Genomic DNA, 24,958 nt, shown 5'->3' on the forward strand with positions numbered 1-24,958 from the left:
TGGTTGAGACATTCATCTGCTTATGTTTGTTTAGGGCCATCGCTAATCACACAAACATACGTTTGTTCTTTAATGTGCTGTTCCTCGTGGCTTTTAACTTATTTTCCTATTTGTAACAACTTTATTTCTCTGTGGGGACTTGTTGAGGAAAATACAGCACTTTCAAGCAACGAGATGCCGACAGTAACTGTCAGCCAAGAGCCCTCAGTGTCAGTCAGTTTTAAAAACGCAGTAACCTCAAGTAATGGCATCAAAATCCTTTGGGGAAAATCAAAAGAAAGCGAAATGCTGCAGCATACGACAAGTGAATGAAAGAGCCGACAAATAATAAATATGTAAATACATGATGAAAACCTGCAGTCAAATCAGCTGGGTATAAACTATTTTAGGTCGAGTATACAACACAAGCCAACTGACTGTCATTTTCTTTACTGGCTTCTGGTATTTCTTACATGTTCATATTCATTCAGAAACCCAGTAAATTTAAAAAAGTTCCAAAAATTATTTAATTTTATATTATAAAGCAGATTCTGTATAAATGTTACAAACTGGTATATTTCCTTACTGGGTTGTTGCTCAACAGCTGGCTACATGTGCATACATCGTATATATGTACAAATACATATACAAGTATGTATTAGTAGTACGTATTTTTCTCTGACCATTTCTGAAAGCAAATCTTCTGGGTAGCCCTCATATAATTGCGGGTAAACACTGGCACACAGAATTGAAAATGAGCAGCTGAAAAGCAAACTAAACGGGGTAAAAAGAAATATGAGCTCTGACCTTAATTCACTTTTTTACTGGAGACTTTTTAGGTCATAGAATCCAGATCTCTTAATATCTTTCAGCAAAGTCATAACAAAGTCAATTGTTAACTTCGGCTGTACCGAAGCTAATATACCCTTCACAGGTGCGTTTCTAAAGACGTAAGAAAAAGTAAGTAAAAACAAATAAAACATTTTACTAATTTTTGTTGTTTGCTAGAAACATTAGGGTTATATAGTTACCCGATCTAAACAATTTCTTCGGAGATTATATTATTACCTTAAGCAGATACCACGTCAAATGCGAAAATTTGTCATACAAGCCATTTATTATGATCGTTCGGTTTGTATGGCAGCTATATGCTATAGTGAACCGATCAGAACAATTTTTTCGAAAACTAAATTATTTCTATAAACAATAACTCAGAAAATAACATCTGCAAAATTTCAAAACGATATCTTAAAAGCTGAAGGACTAGTTTGTATATATATAGACAGACGGACATGGCTAAATCGACTCAGTTCAACATACTGGTCATTTATATATATATTTTATAGGGTCTCCGACGCTTCCTTCTGGGTGTTACAAACTTCGTGACAAACTTAATATACCCTGTTCAGGGTATAAAAATTAAATTTTTTAGATACAAATATCACACACTATTTGCCATTAGTACTTCACATATAAAATAATTAATAATTAAGCAGACATCATCAAGTTAATTTTTTGTTCGGAATTATGCTAAACTAAATCTTTTGAACTAAATTAGAATTTCTCTGACAAAATTTAATTTGTATTATTAGCAACAACAAACAATGAAAAGAATATGTGTATTAGCTAACTGTAAAGAATGATACATAAAAAAGATATGCACAGCAGCTAATTAAATCTCTTGAAAGTAAAGTTAATTAAGATAAAAACAGCAGAATGAGAGGTCATACTAACAATATATGTAAACTTAAGCGCTTGTAGTTGTTTGCCCTAGCCCTAGCATGTGTGTTTGTGTCAACTAATCTCGGCATTCACATTAGTTTTACTTGAATTAAAAACAGTCGCAACTCAAATTCACTGAAACAAGGGGCACAAGAGAGGTTGGCAAGTACAAAATGTTGCCAAGAATAATTTGACTAAACACACATACATATACACATCAGCAAGCATAAAGTTCACCCATATGTAGGTTATGTTAATTCGCATTTGTTGGGTGCTGTTGCTTTGAGTGGCACATTCATTTCCTATCTCTCTGAACAGATCTTTGCTTTCTCTGCAAACATGAAAAAATGAAATGAAAGTGAAATTCCTAGCACATTTGCCCATGTGAATCTAGATTTATTGTATTTTATTTACTCGCAACATTGACATTTCCAAAATATTAATTTGCTTATTTCATTTATTCCTCGTTTGTGACTTTTGCTGCAAGCTCTTGCTGAACAATGAAAAAGCTTTGACGATTTAATTAAATTGTGATCTTCAAATGTGAAAACGAAAATGTAATTAGCGAAGTTTTCTATTGTGTAGTTGACAAATATTAATTTAAATACTTAATGAAAGGATATTTCGCGTATGAGGAGAAAAGACTCCAACAAGCCAAAGGAAGGCGGCAAAATGCTCATGGCTATATATCACTAATGGACAACTGGAACTACCGATGGACATTTCATCGAAAGCTTCCTTTTGATTATGGTCTTTTTTTTAAAGATCTACGTTTGTTCTGGAATCTTTTGTTCCTATTTAAAAGAGCTAACTTATTTTTTTATGAACTGTATTATATCATCTCCAGCTGGAAATTTCAAACTAGTTATATACAGTCTAACCGCTGATCTGATCCATCTACCCTATATTTAATTATATAAAAGAAGATCCGATATATTGTGTAACGGCAGATGTTGTCTAAAATGTTAAACCTAAAAATGTATGTATTTAACTTTACTGCCTCCATACAACCTATACTTCGAAAAGAAGAAGTTGATTTCAGCTACCTCAACATGAATCGTATTGTATTATAAGAATTTAGAGACAAGTCACTCTCTCACCACCACTACTTACTCACTATTTTGCTAGGAACTCGTGATTGTCGGTTCTATGTTTGTTTGTTTACACTTGACGTTTGCGAAAAAGCGTCCACGTGGTGTACGTGTTTGTGCTAAAAATAATAAATATAGCAAATGAGAGAAGAGAGTAAGAACATAATATTTTAGCACTTATTTTAGGCAAACACGAACTTTGGACTCTCTGTAAAAACCACTCTGTAATTAACAGCAGCGAGCTTAACAGTATTCGCCACAGAAGACGTCGAAATCAACAGACCCGGCAAATGTTAGGCCAACAGTGTCGCTGGCAGCGAGAGGGGCCACGTGGACAATCAGTGCGGTGCTCAAGGATGAAGCAAAAGCAGCGCCAGCACCAACACAAGCGCAACCACCAGCAGAACCAGCAACGTCGCTTCCACACACAGCCTCCGCATCGGCGATTCTCGCATCTGCGCCTTCCGCCTCAGCTCAATACTCGGCTGGCACTAGGGTTTTCAGCTCAGTCGCAGCGGCCATTCAGTTCAGTTTAGAACGTGGGCTTGAATGAGACGGTTCGCTACTTGTCGGCAGCAACGAGCAATGTGGACATAGAAGCAGATATTAAAGCATTAAAGCAGAGTCAAGTGAAGGCAGAGAAAATCTCACCAAATACAAATTTGTGCTGTCAAGTGTTGCGCGGTTGAGAGGCGTTGCAGTGGCCCGTGCCCAAGTGTGAAGTGTGTTCAAACTTAAATTCCCGTTCTTTCGATATTGAAATTCTATGTGAATCGAGTGAGATGTGATTTGGAGGCTTCTTTGCCAGACTTGTTCAATTGTGCTGCTGGGCGATTTCAGAAAGTTATTGCTTCAGCGTTCCTCGGGCTTTGACTAAAAAATGTATTTAAGTGTTTGATATCTCGCAGCAATTCAAAGTAAGGTGAGGTATGTGAAATATAATAATAAATGCGAAATAAAGTGCGCTTCATCAGGACAATAAACGTGAATTGGCCGTGGTGTCAGCGCTGCCGTTGAATATTCTCAATAGCCACAACTCTCGGACGCCAATGGAAATGCAATAAAATATAAGTAAGACACCGAGAGTTAGTGATTGGCAAGTGGTGGCTAAGTGGAAATAAGCGATAAGTGGTCGAGTTAAAGGGGCAAGGCGAAATAGTACCAGTGCAAGGATAAGTGAAAATCGTATTCAAGGCTCCAGCTCACCGCTCAGTGTTCAGTGTAAGCGATGTGCGTGTGTCTGTGTTAGTTCCGTTATTAATCTAGTGTCGTCTAGGAAAAAAATTCCAAACCGCGGAGGCGCATAAATTTTAATTAAACACCCAAGCGCGTCCCTTAACAGCCATTCGAGATTTCCGCGCCTCAGCTCACGGTTTCCGTCATCCAATCAGCGTCAGCATCAGCAATATCCGTTGTGATAGTGAAAAACAGAACGAAGATCCAGAACGTGCAACTGGGGAAACAGTGAAATCAGCGTCACCATAAATTTCGAAAAGTAGGCACCAAAAGCCATTATCTCCAAATTATTTAGCGATTATTAAAAATGTAAATGTGCTTAGATCTTATTTTCCTTGCCGAGGACGAGAAACATCCCGACACTTTAATATTCCTGCTTAATGATTATTATTTTTGGTCCTCTGTGAGATTGTGTTTACTTTTAATTTTTGCGCTTTTGCTCATTTCTAATATTTACTTTGGCTGCGATTGCATTTCGGGCATTACCGTTACATTGCGTCCAACCAAGAATACATTTTTGTGCCTGTTATCTTTCTTTATTTCTATTTCTCGTTTTCTGGGCACGTGCGAGCGCAAAGCTTCACTTCAGTGAAATTCTTTTCTTCTGCATTCTCTCGCTTGTGGCTGCTCATAACAATCGGACTTGTGACCGTGAAAGCGGAACAATGTGCAATGTAGCTTTTGAATGTTTTTCTTTCCGCTTCTGATTCACCGCCTCCGACTTGTTGGGTTTTCATTTCCATTTGTGTGCTAAGCCGCAATCCGACTGGCTTTTGACGAAGCGCTCTCATCTCCCCACTTTTGATGGACTGGTCTTTGTAGTGCCAATGGTTTTGTTCACAACACACTTTAACTGGCATTTAAATTTTAAATATTAAATTGGCACAATTTTTCCTAATTGCTTAGTGTAAGTCTTTCTCTGGCCTACTTTATGGGGTTACTCATCCACCATGGGGAGTTTTAGTGATAATTTCTTAGGCCAAAATAATGGCTCTTAATATTGATTCAAATTAAATATGGATTTCTGATGTATTGCAAACGAGTAAATATAATTTGCAATTATTTGTGGTTTCATCAATACCATCAATATTAAAGTACTAAATTTAGTAAACATTTCGATTATTTATAAGCAACGGTTGAGTAATTTAAAAACAGCGAAATAACGTTATAGTAGTAAATTTTATGCTATCAGTTTCGATATTGATAAAGGGTTAATAAATATATGTGATAAAAACTTCAATTTACATTCATGTGGTTAGAAAACTCTCAGTTGAGTTTCATTAGTCATAGAAGAAAAGTTTTGTATGTGTTTGACCGAAACTATTTATTTTACATAATAACTCAGGGATATCATCAACCGCTGACCGACCAGCTGATTATTAAAATTATGTAAATATTTGATGCAATCAAATCAAACCAAAGTGTTTTGCCCAAAGCGACTCATTATGGATATTTGTTTGGCCATATTTGTATGCTAATGGACTATTGTTGTTGTTTTATTCCACTTGACCGAACACAAATTGCCAAATACTTAACAAGTGAGCGGTCACGAAACGTTTTGTGAATTTCTAATTTGATAACGGTATGATTTATGTGAGAAAATAACATATTTGTCTACAAATATAGAACGAGAAAGCTCAGCTCGATATTGGAAGAATAATATACCTTCCGGGGCTTTTGCCTTCCCCAAACAAGCAAACAAATCAGAATATTAATGTAATTACTTGCCTCATGTGGTATTAACAGTTATTTGCAGATCAATGGTGCCCGCAGCTCCATGAGAAGCTGCTCAACTGCCACTTGCATTCATAATTGAAACAATGCAAGTGGCGGTTGACGGTGCAGTCATTAAACTATTTCCATTTGTGGGGTTGGCTGTTTCAGTAGAATTATGTTTTCATAAAAGATTTAATTCCATTTCATTTGCATTCAATGTGGCATACTCAATTGAGCCTATAATATGTTGATAATTGCCGACGAATGGGTGTCAGCCCATCACCTCTGCATGACAGTGCAATGCAAAGAGACTCAAGCAAAGTCCCCTAAAGCCTCGAATGAAGTTTAAAATATGACTAATAATAAATATAATTGATTTTACTAAATTTTTAATTTCCCGTGAAGGTGATATAAACTGAATCACCAAGATTGAGTGAATTTAAAGTCTTTCAACAGAATTATGCGCAATTAATAATATAAAATATATATTATAAATATATAATATATATCTAGATGTGTGCATAGTGAAATAAAATCAAGAATGAGAACAACAACAATGCAAATGGCACTCCACTCGAGCAGAAATTACGACAATGTTCACAACGCCTCACTGACTACACCATTGCTATACACACACACACTCGCGTTAATGCCGCTGTAAAGTTTTTAAATTATTTCCGCACCTCCCACCACCCACGACTTAGACTGACTATATTTTCCACACGCTCATAAATTTCTCGTGGCTGGAAGGGTGGAAAAACATTCCGGCAAGTGCAAAAGTGCGAAGTAGCAATAATTAAAGGCGCACATGCCAGCAAATCCCCTTGAGGTGTCTCGGAATGAGACGATATGAGGAGCCGCAATTAAAACAGCGCCAGGTGTGCTTAGAGTATAGCGGGATGGGACAGAAATTTTTAATTGTCACAGCTGGAGTGTGAAAAATATAATAATTTATCCAAAACGAGTAAAATATTTTCATAATCGTTAAAATCGAATTTGAATGTCTGCAGAAGTGGTTTAAAGTAATAAAGTTCTGCATATTTTACATTTGAAAAATATTAGAAATTATTCAATGTTTTCAATTATTACATTATGGTGTTTATATGTTCCACTTACCTTCAAATCAACTTACATTACTCATTTTTTTAAAACAAGTAAGCTCATTCGCCTATTAAAATATTTATTTAGGATAAAACCCACGGAACATTTACAAATTAGAGCACTGACATTTTTGCTTGACGAGCCTTTTTCGTCACCTTTCCCTCCTTCGAACACTTAATGTAAGGGCAAATTTAAATTCTGCCTCTCTCTTCGTATATTGAATAGAACTTTTACGGTTTTAAGACATGTGAAGAAGGGTTTTTGTTTACATTTGCAATTATAATATGATCATTTTGTAATGGAATGTGTTGCCGTAGTTGACACTTCGCATGTAGAAAGTGTATGAAATTTTAAAATTTGTATCCGTTTTTATAGCTAGTCGACATACTCACTGTGAAACCTATAAATATTTGAAAAATCGCGCAAAAGGACACACTCAAAATAGCGTATGGAAATAATCTCATTAAAAAATTTGCACTTAGGTTTAGGCACACCGCACACGTTGCCATTCCCATCCAAAAACAGGGGACGTGAAAAATTCGCCGGTTAATTAACCGTAGAGTTTTTGTGGTTCGCCCAACGAGTGGGTAATTAAAGCGCGACACATTCGTGTTTATTCAAAAGCAAACATATGCACGATCCATGTTCACACACAAATGTGTCCTTTTTTTCCAACGCATATTTTTATTTATTTTTTTTTTTGTATTTTAACTCTTCTAAGAAATATTATTCTGAGGATATGAAGGTGACTGGGTTAGGCCAATGATTGATAGCTTAATCACTCAATACACATCTGGAAGCATGCATACAACTTTATAAGCGATAGTTAGCATTCAAGTAAATTATTAATATTCTAGGACTGTCTTTTGCTGTTTATTTAAGTTAAATTTGGCTATAATTAACGAACTTCGGGCACAACCCTAAATATTGCACAGCAATTATCTGAGTAACTTCTGATGGGCAGGTCTACATATTTGGGCAACCTGAAGCTGAGTATTTGGGAAAAACATCTTTATTCTATCAAAGGATTGAACTCCTCTATCCTGTTCATGTCCTCCTTCAATCATCTAAGGCTTGCTGTCCATTGGAACAGCCCCTGATTGATAAATGATTTGATTGATGCTATTCGTCTCGCCGATGAAGCCAACGCCGATGGAGGTAAATTAGATGGCATTAAACCTCTGAATTTTTGCATAAAGGACAACTTTTTTATTATATGTCCACTTTGCTGATAGACATGCATAAGTACAAGATTTCATCTATTTGAAACATAGCTGAGCTCATAGATGATCAAATGGCATGAAATTTAAAAAATTCAAATTAAATTAGAGAACTGCCGTGTGGCCACAGAAAAGACTAGGATATTGAAAACCGCAAATGAAATTTAGTTTTCGCCAAAGATTTCATTTTGGCTGTCAGAAACGTCAAATTGATTTCAAATGCAAACTAAAGACACTTCAGTTCGGATGAAGATCAACAAACCAGGACAATTACTATTAATGTAACATAAACAAAACACCAACAACAACATTTGTAATATTTGCAGCAACGAAAGCGACTTTCACTCGCAGCAGTAAGCGAATAAATCATTCACAAATCGCAACAATAATTTTGAGGCAGGTTAAATAAAACCAACGAAAACGAAGCAAAGCTTCAGCAAACATGAATATGTCACTGCAAATGAAAGAGAAGTGAAAACAACGAACTACAAGCGACACAGCCTCTGCATTGAGGCCATAAGCGACTAGTGAGCAATGGCACGCAACAGCAATAATAACAACAACAACGACAGTGATTGCAATTAGAACAGCGAAAAAATAAATCAACGCCATGAACATAAAAGCCCCATTGGCGGTACTTTGAAAATAAAAATCCACTTTTCCTCACACACACGCATACAAATGGCCATAAGCATACAAACAGGCGTACCGAATGAAGCAACATTCACATACTGACCCTTTTTGGCAAACCCAAAAATGTGTGTCCCCAATGTCACGACACACACTCGCACACATTCACGAAAATTCATGTTTGACATCCGATTACATGAGTGTTGGGTTTGTTGTTGTGTGGCTATGCGGCAGTGGCTGAGAAACCAATGCAAAAATGGAAACAAAAATGGGGAACAAAAAATAGAAAAGAAAAAGAAAACAAGTCGAGCAAACGGAAATGCGTACCACTGAACAACAACAACTGCGAAAGCTCATTCAAACACATGGAGACGCATGGAAGCGTTACATCAACGCAACGCGCACTTCGCACGAGATGCCCAACGGCAAACGGAGTCTCAAGGCATCCGCCTTCCATCCATTCTCGAATTTCTGTGTCAGCGACAGCTGCTCTTGCTGCGTTACGCCACACTACACCACACCCCACCCACTTGGGAGAAGGAGCCTAAGTGTGTGGTTTGGGTCTAGTTAGACACCCTCCTCTGCTCAGCAGTCGCTCCGGTATTATTGCCTACAACAAATATTTCCCAACGTCCTTGACATTTTCCAATACATTTGGGAGCCGCAACATATATAATGCAGTGGGTTTGTGTGTGTTTGTTCATTCCTTTGGGTGTGGATTCATATGAGAGTGAGTAATCGAGTAATATTAATGCGGAAATGTTCATATTTAAGAAAGAGTGAGTTGGTTTCCATGGACTCAATATTTATGTAGCCAGAGTCCTACCGTTTATGAAGAGGTACATTAAATATTTACTTTACGAGAGACTTAGTGCTCGCATGCAAGAAATCCTCACATGGTTTTCGGAAGGTTTGATTGGGTTTATTTACAACTCTCTTGGATGCAGAAGCATTTAAAGCAACACTTAAAGTTCGCTCAGCCGAAGATAAATAAGGCAAAACAATTTCAGTTTTGCTTGAAAAGTGTGTGTTAATAGTGGTTCAATTCAGCTATTAGGTAATTGCAGGTATGCTATTTCGAATCTTAAATATTAATGATATCTGTCCGCCGTATCAAATACCATATTTTGAAAATAATTATAACTAGACAAATTCGAATTTAGGATCCAGATTCGGTCACCCAAGGTAATAATTAGAGACAATATTTAATAAAATAACTGACTTAAATCGGTTTTTATAGATTCATATATAAACAGATGATATGCCAACCCATAAATTACCCTTCGCAATCAATATGCTGCTAACTCATTTTTTCCAAACACTACTTAATATTTTAACCAATTTATATGTATTTACCTTTGTTGCTGTTGTTATGAGCTATTTTTGTAAAAAACGTGTCGGCAGTTCATGCGTCAGCAACAATCTAAGGAGCATATGCTATTACAACCACAACAAAGTGATCACAGGGCAATAGTGACAGGTTCATCAGAGGCAGCTTTACAAGTCAGCTCCACTGACACCCTTAGAGTTAGGCGTTCAACCTAGCAAATTTGCTTACTCTACGCACGCGACTGGAAAAAGGTCATTGTCCAACAACAACAATTTCCAAAGCCACTACAAAAATCTAAAGGCCAAGCAAGTCCAAAAAAAGTCGCTGCATAAAACGACCAAAGCGGCATACATACTCGTTCACTTGTGGTAATTTTGAACAGCTGCAACAGGGTGATATTATATTATAATTCTGTTAGAGTTTAAACTTTTAATCATAAACTCTCACGACAACTCTCAAAAATCTAATTTCATACGAACCGTAAAAAAGTATGCCACGAGAATCTCCTTAGATTATCCACGGAAGAGGTGCAACAACATGGAAATTGCAACAAGAAGGAAGTGTAGAAATCGGGAGCAGAGAAGTCAGTGTGCACTGGCGGTTAATGCTGCACTGCTAATGTGACATTGTTGCAACCATCAACAATACCGTTATTGTATTTTTCTTTTTTTCTCATTTTCATGCTAATGCCTTTGCGGCACGCGGAACTGTTGACAGTTCGCAGTTTGCCACCTTTTGTGGCACAGCACTTTCACTCACTCTCTTCACTGGTATTTGCATTGTTCGCTTTATTTGTGACACTTTTGCTGGTGCTTTTGTTGTTGTTCTTGTTATTGTCACACTTGCCATCCTAGAGGATTGTCTCTACCGCAATAATTGGTGCATTTCGCTGTTATTTGTATTGCATTTTGGAATAATTCTGCAATTTCGGTGAATTATTGCCCTCTTTATCTTTACCGTTACACTGAAGTGGCAACGGTGTCTCAGCCGCAATGATAGCATAACCGGAGAATGGAACAAGTATTAATGCAACAGTTGAAACAATAACAAATTCAGTGGAAAGTTTGTGCTCCAGTTCTCAGAGTCGGGAATCAACACAATTTTCCAAATTAATCACCAGTAGCAAAGTAGCATTCACGAATTACTTTTATATACATAATTCGAGCATTTATTTCTCACCCTAAACACACATGTTGAACGTATCTCCAAAATTTCGAAAATCAGAAAGAAAATTCGCACGTTCGTTTGCTTTATTTACACAATCCTCACCATGATCTCTTCTGCATGGCATCCACATTACTCTTGATATCTTGAATGCTCTTTAAATCGTTCCGGTATATGAACTGAATAAACTAATTAGATATTCATTAATGCCATTAATGTTTAGTTGAAAGGTTCATATGCCATATGTCATCGGCAATGGAGAGAGTTTTCTTTAAAAAAATAAAGAAGACGCAAATATATATATTTCTCATAGTATGCTATATACTTTGGCATATCTTGCGAATAATTATTTCTAATAAAAAGGAAAATCGAATTCTAATAAAATTAAATATTTCGTAACATCCTATTAACCATTAATACATAGATGCATCGCTTGCAGAGCTTCAAAGCCAAAATCTGGATTACTCAATACAGATTCCTCTAGTCCTTTGTTCGAATGAAACAAAGGAATCTCTTTAGTGGAAATAATCGTTATTTAATCTGCTAATCCTAACCAGTACTCCAAAGCCTTCTTTATGTAACCTTTTTCCAAACATTGAATTGCGATTTTTTACTTCAGGCAGTGTAAGTGCAGCAACAATGTTTAAATTCAATTAAATTTTTTTTATGCAAAGCAAATGACTTTTCTAGTGGTAATAAAAACAAAATGGCATTGATTTTTCTGACATACACACCTGCATCACCTCTTCCATTGATCTGAAAAAGTGCAGACACCAACATTATACCCACGTGCCACACAACCACCTGAGCATCCACACAACCCACATGTGCCCTTTGTAGCTTTTGCCTCAGCACCAACACCCTCAAGGGCAGGAATAGTTACAGCTGGTAGAAACAAGTGCTCTTGTACATTCTGCATGCCACCCGCTTCTGCAGCCAAGCAACCACAGATGGCAACTAAGGTGCACTCACATATACTCTAGTATTTGTTGTTGATGTTGCTATTGCTAATCCAGCTATTTGATAGCCAAGGGATCGATTTTTTTAGTCCAACATTGTTTTCCCTTTCCTTGCACTTTTTGAATAATATTGTTGCTATTGTTGTATTTTTATCATATAGAAAGTGCTTTCTGTTGCTTGTTGCCTTAAAGCCAGCCATTAATAACAGCACAAACTATAAATATCGCCTCGGAAGCGATGAAAGTTCAGTTTCACAAGTCAAAGTAAAGGAAATCCACCGTTGAAGGGGAGCAAACAGGAAGCCAAGTTTATTTATACATTTGTAATTCTGTTGTCTCTGAGAACTCTATAAATGTCAACGGTTCATTGAGTACCGGTCAGTAAAGGGGAGAATGACGATAATTTTAGTTGGATTTGTGCCCATGATTATTTGGATCAATTTAATTAGAATAATAATAGTAATTCATGTTTTCCTAAAGCTAACAGTTTTGAATTGAATTAAGTTAATGAATGATTGCTTTTATCATCGAATTTCTTTTATTTAAGTTCTAAACTAAAGGCTTGAATCAAAGTAAAGAGTTGTGAGTGTTGTGGAATTATCGGTTCACCAAAGATTTAAACCAAACGTTAAATTGAAATACAGAATGGAACAAATCTCAACATAAATATATAATTTCGAATTCAATTAGTTTAAACAAATCACAGCCAAGTCGCTAATTTGCAATGCAGAAGAAAACAGAAACTACAACAAACCCATCATTCTCATGCCAACAAATCACACGAATTTTGGTTTCACATTAAAAATTTCACCTTTGCTGTGCCTCTGACCCCAAAAATAATGCAAAAACACACAACAAGTCCAACAACTCCAACAAATACTGGTATTACTGTCACATAATGCTTTTGTGTCCTTCAATCATGGTTTATGCTTTGACTTATAACTTTTGGTTAGAAGTAGACACTACGCTTAGGTATACCTCTCTCCCATGCAATAAACCCTTGTCGGGTATGAGTAATAGTTGGAATAGAAGGAGAAGGAGCAGCGCTGCAGTTTGGCAGACGATGGGAATCCATATTGCAACTTGAACCGAGCATAAATCACCGCAAATCGCATTTTGCATACATTTTGAATACTTGCAACATTTGCTGCATTGTTTTCTCAATTTTTGTTGTTTTCATTTTGTTTTGCTTTTTAGTTTTTACTCTCATATGCTTAGCACAAAATGTGCACTTTGACCCTTGTTTCCTCCAATAAAATTCCAAAAAGCTTGACAAAACTTGTGACAAATGTTTTGATTGTTTCCAATTCTGTTGCACTTGTGTGATGTCTCTTGGTATTAAAAATAAAAAAATCCTCCGATTGCAAATAAAATATATATTGCCTCTGGCTAAGCACAACTCCCTCCCTATTTTTACCAGTAAAGTATAAAAAATTTCGACAAATTGCTATCACTTCATTTCCGCTTGAGTGGGTAGGTGGATTTCAGATATCTTAAGGTTTCCATAAATTTTATATCGTATAGTAGTATTAAAACTAAAACTTCACTATCTACTTCCCCAGCCTTATTAATTCAATACCTTCTAAATAAACGATGACCATTCAAGTGGCATAATTTCTTATCTCGCTCGTAACAGAAGCACCACTTGTTCAAAGGTGGCTGTGTCTGCACATTTTCTTGACAGCCAACCCTCGTCGGTTAATCATTAATTCTGCCGAAAGTAACCGAAATTTCTACTTTAGTCTGTTAGGTCGAGTTATTTATGGTTTAGAGTAGAACAAACAAAATTAGCCGCCTTCAAGTCGCCTACACTGTAATGCCTCGTCTATCTCCTTCACTAACTTGTCAGAGGCGTACATAATCGCATTAGATATTTGTTACATTCGAATGCTCAAGTGTAAACGAAAATATACGCTACCATCTGAAGGAAATCGCTTGTTTTACTATTGATAAAACATTAATTCGCCGAGAGAAGGTTGGGCGATGAACAAAACGTTTTACTCTTTCGTTTCCATCTAAATAAATAGTGACTCCCAGACAACAGAAACGCTTATCTCCCGCTATAGAAAAACAAATGTTGGAGGCTAGTCACACATATTGTGCCATCTTCAAGTAGACAAGAATTCTTCTAACACGTGTAAAACTTATTAATAAATCATAGAAATCTTAATGAAAACAAAATTAGCTAAATTTCATATTTTCACTTTAGTTTAGTTGACATAGTAGTATGATGATTAACCCAAAGAGTATAGAGCTTACCAAAGTATAAGAAATACAATATTGAAATATACCAGGTAGTTCCCGTTACAAAATAAAAGTATATAAGTTCACACTAGTTGAGAAGTAGTTTATAGTTAAAGGATTTCACTGGAGGGTAGAGGATAACCACTGAAAACGGTAATGAACAAACATCTTTTAATTCACCTCGTGTGGTGAAAAGCTCATACAGCAAAAGTTTGTGAGAATTCGTCTATATATGTGTTGAGTATGGTATGTGTGTACTAAGGTAAATACATAGTATATAATTCGGAAAAAATAAAATGTCATGAAAATTGTCAAGAATTTAATTATTTTCTCTTATCAGCTAATTATATCTTTGCTAATTTGCCATTTAAGTCAGTGAATTAATATTACTAAGAAACGCCAATTAAAACACAATAATTTCTTTTTCATTACAGATTTCCTATGAATTCTATCTGCGTTGTGTGTTTCCAGTGAATTCTATGGTATGAGTAAAACCGCATAATAATTCATTAGTGCTTTAAATAAGAAAAGCTCACGTTTAAGTGTGTGTGTATCTCGCATGTGTAAATTCAAGAATTTCGAGTATAATTACAAAAATAAAATCCAAATAGTTTAATTAAAGCAACGAATGCCGCTTGCAATTGGAACATTTTTAAGCTAGACAAAATGTGCAATTGCCACGGCGAGTCTCCACGAGTTCAGCACCAAAGTGCCGAGCGGCCTTTTGCATCCAGCGAAGCGTGTTGCTGTCGGTCGCGCAGCTGCGCTCGTGAATAACGTACGTCGGGATCCCTCGCTCACACACAATCACTACACCGCCACAAATACAACAAAAACAACAACAGAGGACAAGAAATGTGCTCTTTGCTCTCAGGAAGTAAGTGAGTTGCAAGCGTTTAAAAACGGATGAGGAAGTGAGAGGTGCTTGTCGGCGGAGCAACAGTTAAACCACAACACAACGCGCCTAAAAGCCGGCAACACTACAAAGTTTATTGGCACGAAAAATCAAAACGGCAGAAAACCACAAACACCGTTAAGCGAGGTAAATGCCAAGGAAAAGTGAGCTTAAGAGTGCGGAACCAAAGTGGTGAGCAGTCAAAACACTAGAAAAAATAGTAAAAAGACAGGAGAAGAGTGTAAAGGACCGTATGCGAAAGGCGAGCACTCGAGCCGGTGTTTAAGTGCAATAACGACAGAAAGAGCAACAACAAACAAATACACGGCAACAAAACTGCAATAGAGCAATTGCAACATCAATAACACAATCAACAAAAACAACAATAAAGCGTTGAAACTCTAACTTACAGACATTCTTCTGCTTCTACTCACACTTTCAAACGCCAACGAACGGTATCACAACAGAAAGATTGATACGAGTGCTGAAATAAGATATGTTTTGCTGTCTGAGGACTTCAAGTGCAGTAGAAGAGCCATAACACCAGAATAATTGCAACGAATATAGAAATTGCAGAAAAAATATCTCAGTCAGAAATAACAATCTCAATTAAGCAGGTGTGTGCCTCGTCGTATACTTAACTTGAATCACTCAAAAGTGACAATTTAAGAATCTTACAATTTAACATACACTACACTATAAATAACTGTACATACAGTCAATACAAGAAACAATTCAAAATTCAGTTAAACTGTAGAAATGAATTTGATTGTGGCCACAATGAGTTTCCTGAAAGCAAGCAGTCATCAAAAGGCGACCATCACTCTCACCGCTCTCAGCTGGTTGCTGCTGGGTCTTGGATTGATCATTTCATTGCCTGGTGAGCTTATCTTATCTCTTGATATCCATTTATTTTATGAAACATTTTATAATATGCATGTGTGTATAATACTCTACCGAAGAACGGTCACACAAGTGTGTACCTTCAATGGAACTCAGCACTCAAAATCATGTTCGGCTCATAAGTTCTAAATCAGGCAAATGCTGAATAATTTTCCATAAATATATTTAAATACACAATAAGTTGTTCTTGCAGTGGTGATATATTCAGCAACAACCAGGCATTTTATGGTATTTTTGCTTTGGGGCGAATCCTAGTGAAAGGCAGAAGATATGGTTATTTTCAGCAACTCATTTCATTCAAACTCTGTACAAATATTGATTTTGAGCGTGTGACCGGCAAGGAGTTGCTCTTTGGATGTGGCTTGGCGTCACCAATGCACGCAAAATATTCTTGGACCGGCAGTGGTGAATTTCACTCCATAAAAAGGGAAGAATTAGAAAGCAAAGGAAACAATTAAATGTGAGATTGCTGATGGTAATCGAACGTTGACAACTTCGATTTGGAATGCCACCGAATCGGAAATTGGTTTGTTATGGTGAATCTAATTATCTCACAGCGAGAATGTCCTTTTGTATACTACTTTATGATTAAGTCAAATTTGTGATTAAGTATTTTAAGTAATCCGCACTGACATCTTATGGCCTCAATATTCGACTCAAAACTAGACAAAACTCTTTAATCACTTAAATTTCTTTCTTTCCATCAAAATTAATTTTATAATTATTTATTTAATTTAAGTAAGGGTATTAGAAACATGTTTTGATTATAATTTAAAGCATATAAGAAGCTATATTGAAACCCAATCTCATTTAACCACAACGCAACACAAATTTCTTCTGCATGTGAGTCATACAATAGGACTCATAACTTCCTAACCAATTTCAATAAATGTTCAATGAACCCAATCCAATCACTTTAGCATCGCCTCGGCATCCATAAAACACACACGTATGTACATATGTGTACTGGTTGTAAACATTGTAAGCGATCATAAATCTCTTTACTGGTATCGCAGTTGCCTCAATAATTCTTAAAAATGTATGCGAGGAAGAGAAATTCTGACACTTTTAGGCACACACCCACCCAGAGCATAAAATACTTTTCAGTTTGTCCATAAATAATGAATTTGAACTCTTGCAACCCTCAACGTCGTGTTGTAGTTGGAGGATATGATATACAATTCATATAATTTCAGCAATAATCCAAACTCAGATACGAACTAACCAAAAAATATCAAACTAACAAAAATTAGTAGTGACGTTGGAAAATAAAGTTTGATAAATGATTTAAAAATCACATAGTCATAAGCAAACACATCTTCTAAATATAATTCTCCTCAACTGAAGCTTCGATCTCATTAAATATTTATATTAATAAAATTAAAAAATAAATTACTGATTACTTAAATTGGATATCTCCAGAAGAATGCATAATGGAATGCACTACCGATTATATTAAGGAGCCTAAAAATGCCAATTCTGAACAAACTGTAATGAGAACATTTCTGAATTAAAGTCGACGATGTTTAGAACTATCGCCACCAACACATCCGCTAAACTGATTTGTCCTGGCAAATTGATGTCTGCTATCAACATAGCTGCTGAGTGGCCTTGATAACAGTCACAGCTTATTTTTATGGGATGCACAGTGGTTACATATACATATTTGCAAACAGTTGTGGAATTTAAGGTTCTCACCAATTTTAGTTCACTCATAATTGTCTAATTAAAAATAAATAATAATGTGACTGAAGCGAGAAAATCAAGTAGCTGTGTAGCATTCAATTGTCGTTTTAGTTACACAAATACGTGACATAGGTTACCATATATAGTATTCGATGTTTATTAGACAATATATGCGTATAATTGTCTCGCCAGACTAAAGAGCGTTTAAACGCATCCCCAAACACACGCATTTATATTAGTATACGTACATATACAGGAGGAGTCAGAACATTTCTGCAATAGCGAAATGAGAATATTAAGTTTGTGTTTTCCTTCTTGCACACAACTCCAACACCAGTTTACACTTACACTGAGTTTATAGTTTTCTTAACACACATCTTTCGTACAACTTTTGCAGAGTTGAATGTGTTTCTCAAATTACCAAAAGCATCCCTGCTGTTGTTGTCCCTCATATGCTCTTCGTTTTATTGCGGATAGTAAAATTTGCTAAGTTATGGACACTTGTGCGGTTAAGTAGACTGACAGTTAAGCTCAAGTGTGAATACCTCGGATGATCGCCCCGAAGCAAAGGTGATGTGGCGCCTCTTCATGTTAGCAAATAAGTGTGCGCTACACAAAATGAGATAAGAACACATACTTGAGGGTAATTAAACCGCTAGCCGTAATAAAATGTTCCCCGGTTTAGTGAAAGTTCTTTCTTACAAAATGTAAATAACTCTCTACTCTCTCTAGCAAAATTTTAACAACTAAAATGTCAAAATATCAATGCAAAAACTGAGAGGCTGTAAATTCACAAGGGAAGTCAAATTACTATTTTCTCTTCTTCTCTTTAGTCTAGTTTTTCATTAAGTCTCATAAATTGAAATTCAGAATAAATCTATACTACTATTATAAAGAAGAAAGATTTGTATGTATGTTTGTAATGAACAAACTCAAAAACTACTGTGCCGATTTCAAAAATTCTTTCACCATTCGAAAGCTACATTCGCCTCGAGTAAGTGGCTATATATATTGCTAGAATCTAATCTTTCTGGAAATAGTTCCCAGGTGAGAGTATCATAAAGACTCCGTGATGGAGAATCTTAATCTGAAACTGAAATCGTAAAAATAGTAGAAGTATACAAGCTCACTTCATAATCCGAGAGAAAGACATCGGACACCAAAGACTACACTCATAAATGTAAACAAAAATATCACGTGATCTTGTAATGGCATCACGTGGTCAGTGTGGGGTCATTGACCTCACTCAAAAATGTAAACATAAATATCACGTGACCTTGATGTGACATCACGTGAACTGGGCGGGGTCATTGACCTGTAAACAAAAATATCACGTGATCTTGAATTGTCATCACGTGATCAGGGTGGGGTCATTGACTTCATGGGATAACCGGATATGATGTTGCCGGAACCGGAAATGGGGTGGTTGAATATTCGTCACTGGAATTGAGAGTGGGGCATCTGGAAACGGAACGAGAAACAAGGTATGGGATGACCGATGGAACCGGATATGGGAATGATGCGCCGGAACTGGAAATGAAGCAACCGGAAATATTTTACAGGAAACGGATGTTCGATATAGAGCGGACGTCACAATGAAGAGGAAATTGGACAGGAAACATCCCTTCTCCAGAAAGTGCTTAGTGACGAAAGCAGCGTCAGCTCCAGGGCTTAACATAAATGTTTCCTTTTCATAGAAGACTTCTGCTTGCATCATATCCGCTTCCGTTTTGAGACTTCCGATTCCTTAATCGTTATCGATATAAGTGTGAAGTTTTATTCCGCTATCTTCATCGGACACCAAAGACTAGAGATAGTAATCAAGATTTAACTCATTACAAATAAAATATAATTTCATGCTCGAATTTTCTTCCTTTTACTTTTTTAAATGAACCCACGCAAGAAATGGGAAGTACGTACATATGTATGGGAACGTGTGTAAAAACTTACAACTTTTGAAATGTTTGTTTAAAGCCGTGCGAAGCCGGAGCGGTCGGCTAGTGTATATATAAGGAGAAAATACTCATACTTCGTACGACAGTAATTATTTCTTGCGGGGAGTGCCAGTGCATTCTGTTCATAAAAGTTATATATATTATGTGCGATATTCTGTCATTACATGCGTTACTGTACTTCCGCATTCGTCAACACGCCAAAGACAACACGAACAACACGTTAAGTAGACTTCTATGTACGAGAGTTGTTATTATTGCGCTTGAGTACTCAACAATGTTGGTACCACAAGCTCACAAATTTTCTTCCTCACCTTATTTCCATTCTCTACGTTCAGTTACACTCAGAATATATGCATTTCCATTGTCTGGGGGTAGTGAACTTCTTAAGTCACTTAACCACTTGTGATTTCAAGCGGTTGCCTCTTGTCTTGTCTCATTCTTGCTTTTCTCCTTGAGTTGTTGTCTTTCAGAAGTCTTTGTGGTTTTGTTGTGGCTTGCAAATGAGACAATGTGTATAGGTAAAAGACCACGCATATCATATTTAAAGATTAAAAACACCTATATGATCGATATAATCGGCCTATATAACCAGTCAACCCTTTTACTTAAACTTCGCTTTGTCTTTGGTGTGATTTTTATGCTCAGTTTAAGCTCTAATTAGTTTCCAGTATGGATTTAATGTAAAGTAGCATATTTAGTTTCATTGCCTTAACCACAAAGCCGACACTAATCGTATTGCCTTATGCAAATGTCATAAAACTAACCGGAGGCATTTGTGTGTAATGCGTGGTAAGCTCAACTGCAAGCATATGTACGCACTATACCTGCGCACAAAAAAATTTAAATTCTTCAGAATTGCATTTAAATCTACTTAATAAATAAATGTTTCGCAACACGGAAATAAATATTTTCAATAATAGAAAGTGGTTTTTGTAGTTAAGGGAGCCGTTACATTTCACGTCAGTGTGCTTTTATCTGATCCTACTTATGATTGTAGTTGTTTGGACTGACGGATGCCGGGTCGTGAAAAACACGAGTCGTTGACCCCTTTTGGCACAGCAGCCAAAAACGGTGGCTGAAACACAGACGAATAGCACGAAAATTCTTCACATCGGAGGAGATAACAAAGTTTCAGCCGCAACTGTTGGCCAACTCCCTCGCAGAGTCTTCGCTACCTCATGTCTGGCGTTTTGTGCCACTCGACCTTTTAGGCGACCAGCATTGGCCGACGCGCGTGAACTCTGTCGCAGGTGACTGACACTAATGCCACACGTTTCTCAGCCAACTCAGACACTGCCGCAGCCACTGATGCAGGCTTCAAAAGTGTTGAAGCAAGTGTTACTCTTTTATTCATATTGCCTGTGTTGGCTCTGATTTTCGTGTGTGTTCATAGACACCAACATAAACAGTTGTTAATAGCCAATCTCGTCGAGAGATTTATATTGCAGACACAAAAGTAATAGCAACAGTGATGACAACAACACCGCGGTGAACTCTTCACCACATTTCCCACAGAAAAAAAAGCCTTATAATGACTAAGCCATGACTAAAAGTCTCTAGGAATGATATCCTTTAAACGTATGCCTTATATAGCAACTTTAAGCCGCATACATATAATTTCTGTACTCAATCCAAAAAAATGTAAATCAGTAAAGGGTTTAAACTAAAATTAAATTAGAATTTAAATTTCCTCTGCATTTTTTACTAATCCATCTGGTTAATTTAATATATCTTCCACTTTACTTAATCCATAGTTCGGTCAATAAGCGTAAGTGTGCTGGTTGTGGTAACAAAAGCCGCCATTTGGAACAAAGTCATATTGAAATAGTTCAGAGACGGAAAAAAGTCCTATCCATTCCTACGTAACGCTTTATATTTATTGTAAAACACACACAAAATGAGGACACATTATCTCCGTTCCGATACAATAGTAAGCCCGTTACCTATTGTTGGCTAGTATAGCATACATTTAGGGACATATTTAAATCACTTAATGCAACATACTACCTCTGCTATAAGACAATTTCAGTGTAGTTACGAGTGTAACTCTAATTAATTTATGTTGGCTGTATGAGTAAATCTGTGTAGCCCGCAGGCTTCTCCACCATCTCGATTATACTGATTGAAATACACACACAAATTTACGAATTAATGAGCTCGATTACTCTGCTTTCATGCAAAACAAAAATAGTATAGAATTTAATGAAAATACAACTTTTTTAAGGTTAAACATTTTCGATTTCGTTTAAGTCAATATTACACAGATGTAGTAAAAATTTTGTAATTACACGTAAAATAATATATCCCATTGTTGCCCGCATTCTCATCTGCATTGGTATACATCAATACATGTGGGTTTGTGGATTTGTTTATTTAAAACGTAAAGGTTTATTACCACATTTCTTTTAAAAGTTAAGAATAGTTCATTACAACGTTTATTTTAAAAGTTAAGAATAGTTTATTACAACGTTTATTTTAAAAATAGTTCATTACAACGTTTATTTTAAAAGTTAAGAATATTTGTTTAACAAGTTAAAAAGGTTACCAGTGCCGTGTGTTCGCGTCCGCGTCTATTCCAACTCTGAGATCGTTCGTTTTATCCTACCCGCTTGTTCTCGCTACTCTTCTCTACTCGTTATCTTTCAGAGTTGCATGTTATTGTACTACTCTACTCGCTATCTTTCAGGGCTGTATGTTGTTGTATGTGCGTCCACTTCTAGTAATGGGTCGCACTACCGTTCCCACACTCGGCCGTCCTGACATTCGTTCGTCCTCGAACGACACGCACCATTTTTTCATGAATTCGGCTACTGTTGTCGTTCGATTCGGTCCTTCATGTTCACCTACCTTCTCGACATCATACCGACCGTGGTTCAGCTTTTTAATAATTTTATACGGACCTAAGAACTTTTTCTTAATCTTTAATGTGGGACCGTATTGTGTACGCTTTATAGCTACTAATTCATTTTCTTCATACGTTTGTTCGGCTTTTCTAGTCGCATTATAGTTTTTCCGATTTTCTTCCTGTATTGCTTTAATATTTCTCTTAGCAGTCTCTCTAATCTGTTCACGTTCGGTTTCTAGCTCTTTTATTACTTCGTTTTCAATGTATTCGCTCAAGTCTACCTGATTTTCTAAACGCATGTTAAGTCCAGTTAATAGTTTAAATGGGGACACCTTTGTGCTACGATTTGGATAATTGTTTAAACATTTTTGTACATTGTCGACGTTTTTATACCATTGATCTGGATTGTTCAAAGACAGTTTCGTCAATATTGGGATTACCGTTCGGTGGATGCGCTCCACCTGTCCGTTTCCCCTCGGCACACCCGTCGCAATACATAGATGTTGTATTCCTTGCTCACTACAATAGTTTTTAAAAACTTGGGAGGTAAAGGCTGCACCTCTGTCCGTTATTATTCTTCTTGGGTTTCCAAAAATGGCTGCTTGTTTACCTAACCTATCAATCACTGCTAATGCACCAGTATCTTTTGTTGGGTACAACCAGACAAATTTAGAGAACGCATCTACAACTGATAAAATGTGGTTATAACGTTTTGCAGTAGCCGTCAAAGGTCCTAAGTGGTCTAAGTGGTATGTGCCTAACGGTTGATCATCTTTAGGAATCGGGGTAAGGAACCCTTCTTTCTTACCCATTTTTGCATTTGCTACAATGCACTCTATACAACTGGCTACTATTCGAACAATCTTCTGTCCTAGCTGTGGAATATAATAAGATTTCTCTACTAACTCTTGTGTTTTGCGTGCAGCAAAGTGATTCTGTCTATGCACTGTCCTTATTATGTCCTCTTCCATTGAACAAGGTACAACTACTAGTTCTTTAGAAGGATCTTTGCATAAAATTCCATGAGAGATATAGAAATCTTCAAAGTGACCCTTTTCCAATATTGTCCTAACAGCTTTTGTCCAATCATCATTCAACTGAGCTTGTAACAATCGATGTCTTAAAGTCTCTTCCATCTGTAGGCAATACATTCTGCTTAAAGCATCTACATGCCTCATCTGAGATCCGGACCTATGTACAATTTGGTAGTCAAATTCTTGTAAAAATAGAGCCCATCTTGCGACTCTGGGGGGTACGTCTTCTTTACGCATCGTAAGCGCGAAAGCGTTACAATCTGTAATTATTGTGAACTTTACTCCTTTTAGATAGATTCGCCATTTTTTTAACGCTGTAATGACTGCTAAGACTTCTAACTCATATGAGCTATAGTTTTCTTCTGTCTGACTTGTTTTTCTGCTTAAAAACTGTACTGGATGAAAATTCTGATCTTCACTACACTTTTGCATAAAAATTGCCCCATATCCAAATTTTGATGCATCTGTGTGGATCTCGGTTTCACCATGAGGGTTGTACAACCGAAGAACCGGTGATGTGGTTAAGGCATTCTTTAAAGTTTGAAAAGATGCTACCTGTTCTTTTCCTATTTTAAAAGTGCTGTCCTTCTTAAGTAAATCTGTTAAAGGCTTTGCTAGTGATGCGTACCCACTCACAAATCGTCTAAAGTAAGAAGTTAACCCGATAAATCGTTCAACAGTCTTTCTGTTACTTGGTATTGGGTAATTTTGAATAGCCTGAATCTTTTCTTTAGAAGGTTTAATTGTTCCCGCCTCAATAATGTATCCGAGGAAGTTAACCTTTCTCTCCAAAAATTGACACTTTTTCCATTTGATACGCACACCGTATCGTGATCCTATTTCTAAAACTCGTTTCAGTTTCATTATCCCTTCATCGTCGTCTTTGGAAGGAATAATGATGTCGTCCATATATATAGAAATCGTTCCGTCTTTTATGAGGTCTCTAAAAACATAGTTTATGAACCTACAAAATACAGCTGGCGAGTTACATATACCGAATGGAACGTATTTAAATTCGTAATGCCCATCTGGGGTCACGAATGCTGTATATTTTATCGAATCTTCGGCTACAGGTACATGGAAGAATCCATCTTCCAAGTCCAACGTTGTGAAAATTTTTGCTTGCTGCAACCTATCTAAAACATCGTCGATCTGTGCCATCGGAAAATTATCTCGAATGATTTTCTTATTTAACAACCTGTAGTCACAACACAACCTTTTTGACCCATCTTTTTTGTTTACTATAAC

At 36.6% G+C, this 24,958-nt stretch overlaps 1 protein-coding gene across 1 annotated transcript in view; it reads left to right on the forward strand.

The window, feature by feature from the left end:
• Window positions 1-3,315: 3,315 nt before the first annotated feature.
• LOC128922166 (neuronal acetylcholine receptor subunit alpha-7-like) overlaps window positions 3,316-24,958 on the forward strand; it is a 135,335-nt gene continuing 113,692 nt past the window's right edge. The window contains exons 1-2 of the mRNA XM_054231819.1: window positions 3,316-4,287; window positions 14,827-16,167. Of these exons, the coding sequence (XP_054087794.1) occupies window positions 16,047-16,167 (121 nt within the window). The 5' untranslated portion in view covers window positions 3,316-4,287; window positions 14,827-16,046. The remainder of the gene's footprint in view (window positions 4,288-14,826; window positions 16,168-24,958) is intronic.

This window comes from Zeugodacus cucurbitae, chromosome 5, assembly GCF_028554725.1.
Source record: "Zeugodacus cucurbitae isolate PBARC_wt_2022May chromosome 5, idZeuCucr1.2, whole genome shotgun sequence".
NCBI lineage: Eukaryota > Metazoa > Arthropoda > Insecta > Diptera > Tephritidae > Zeugodacus > Zeugodacus cucurbitae.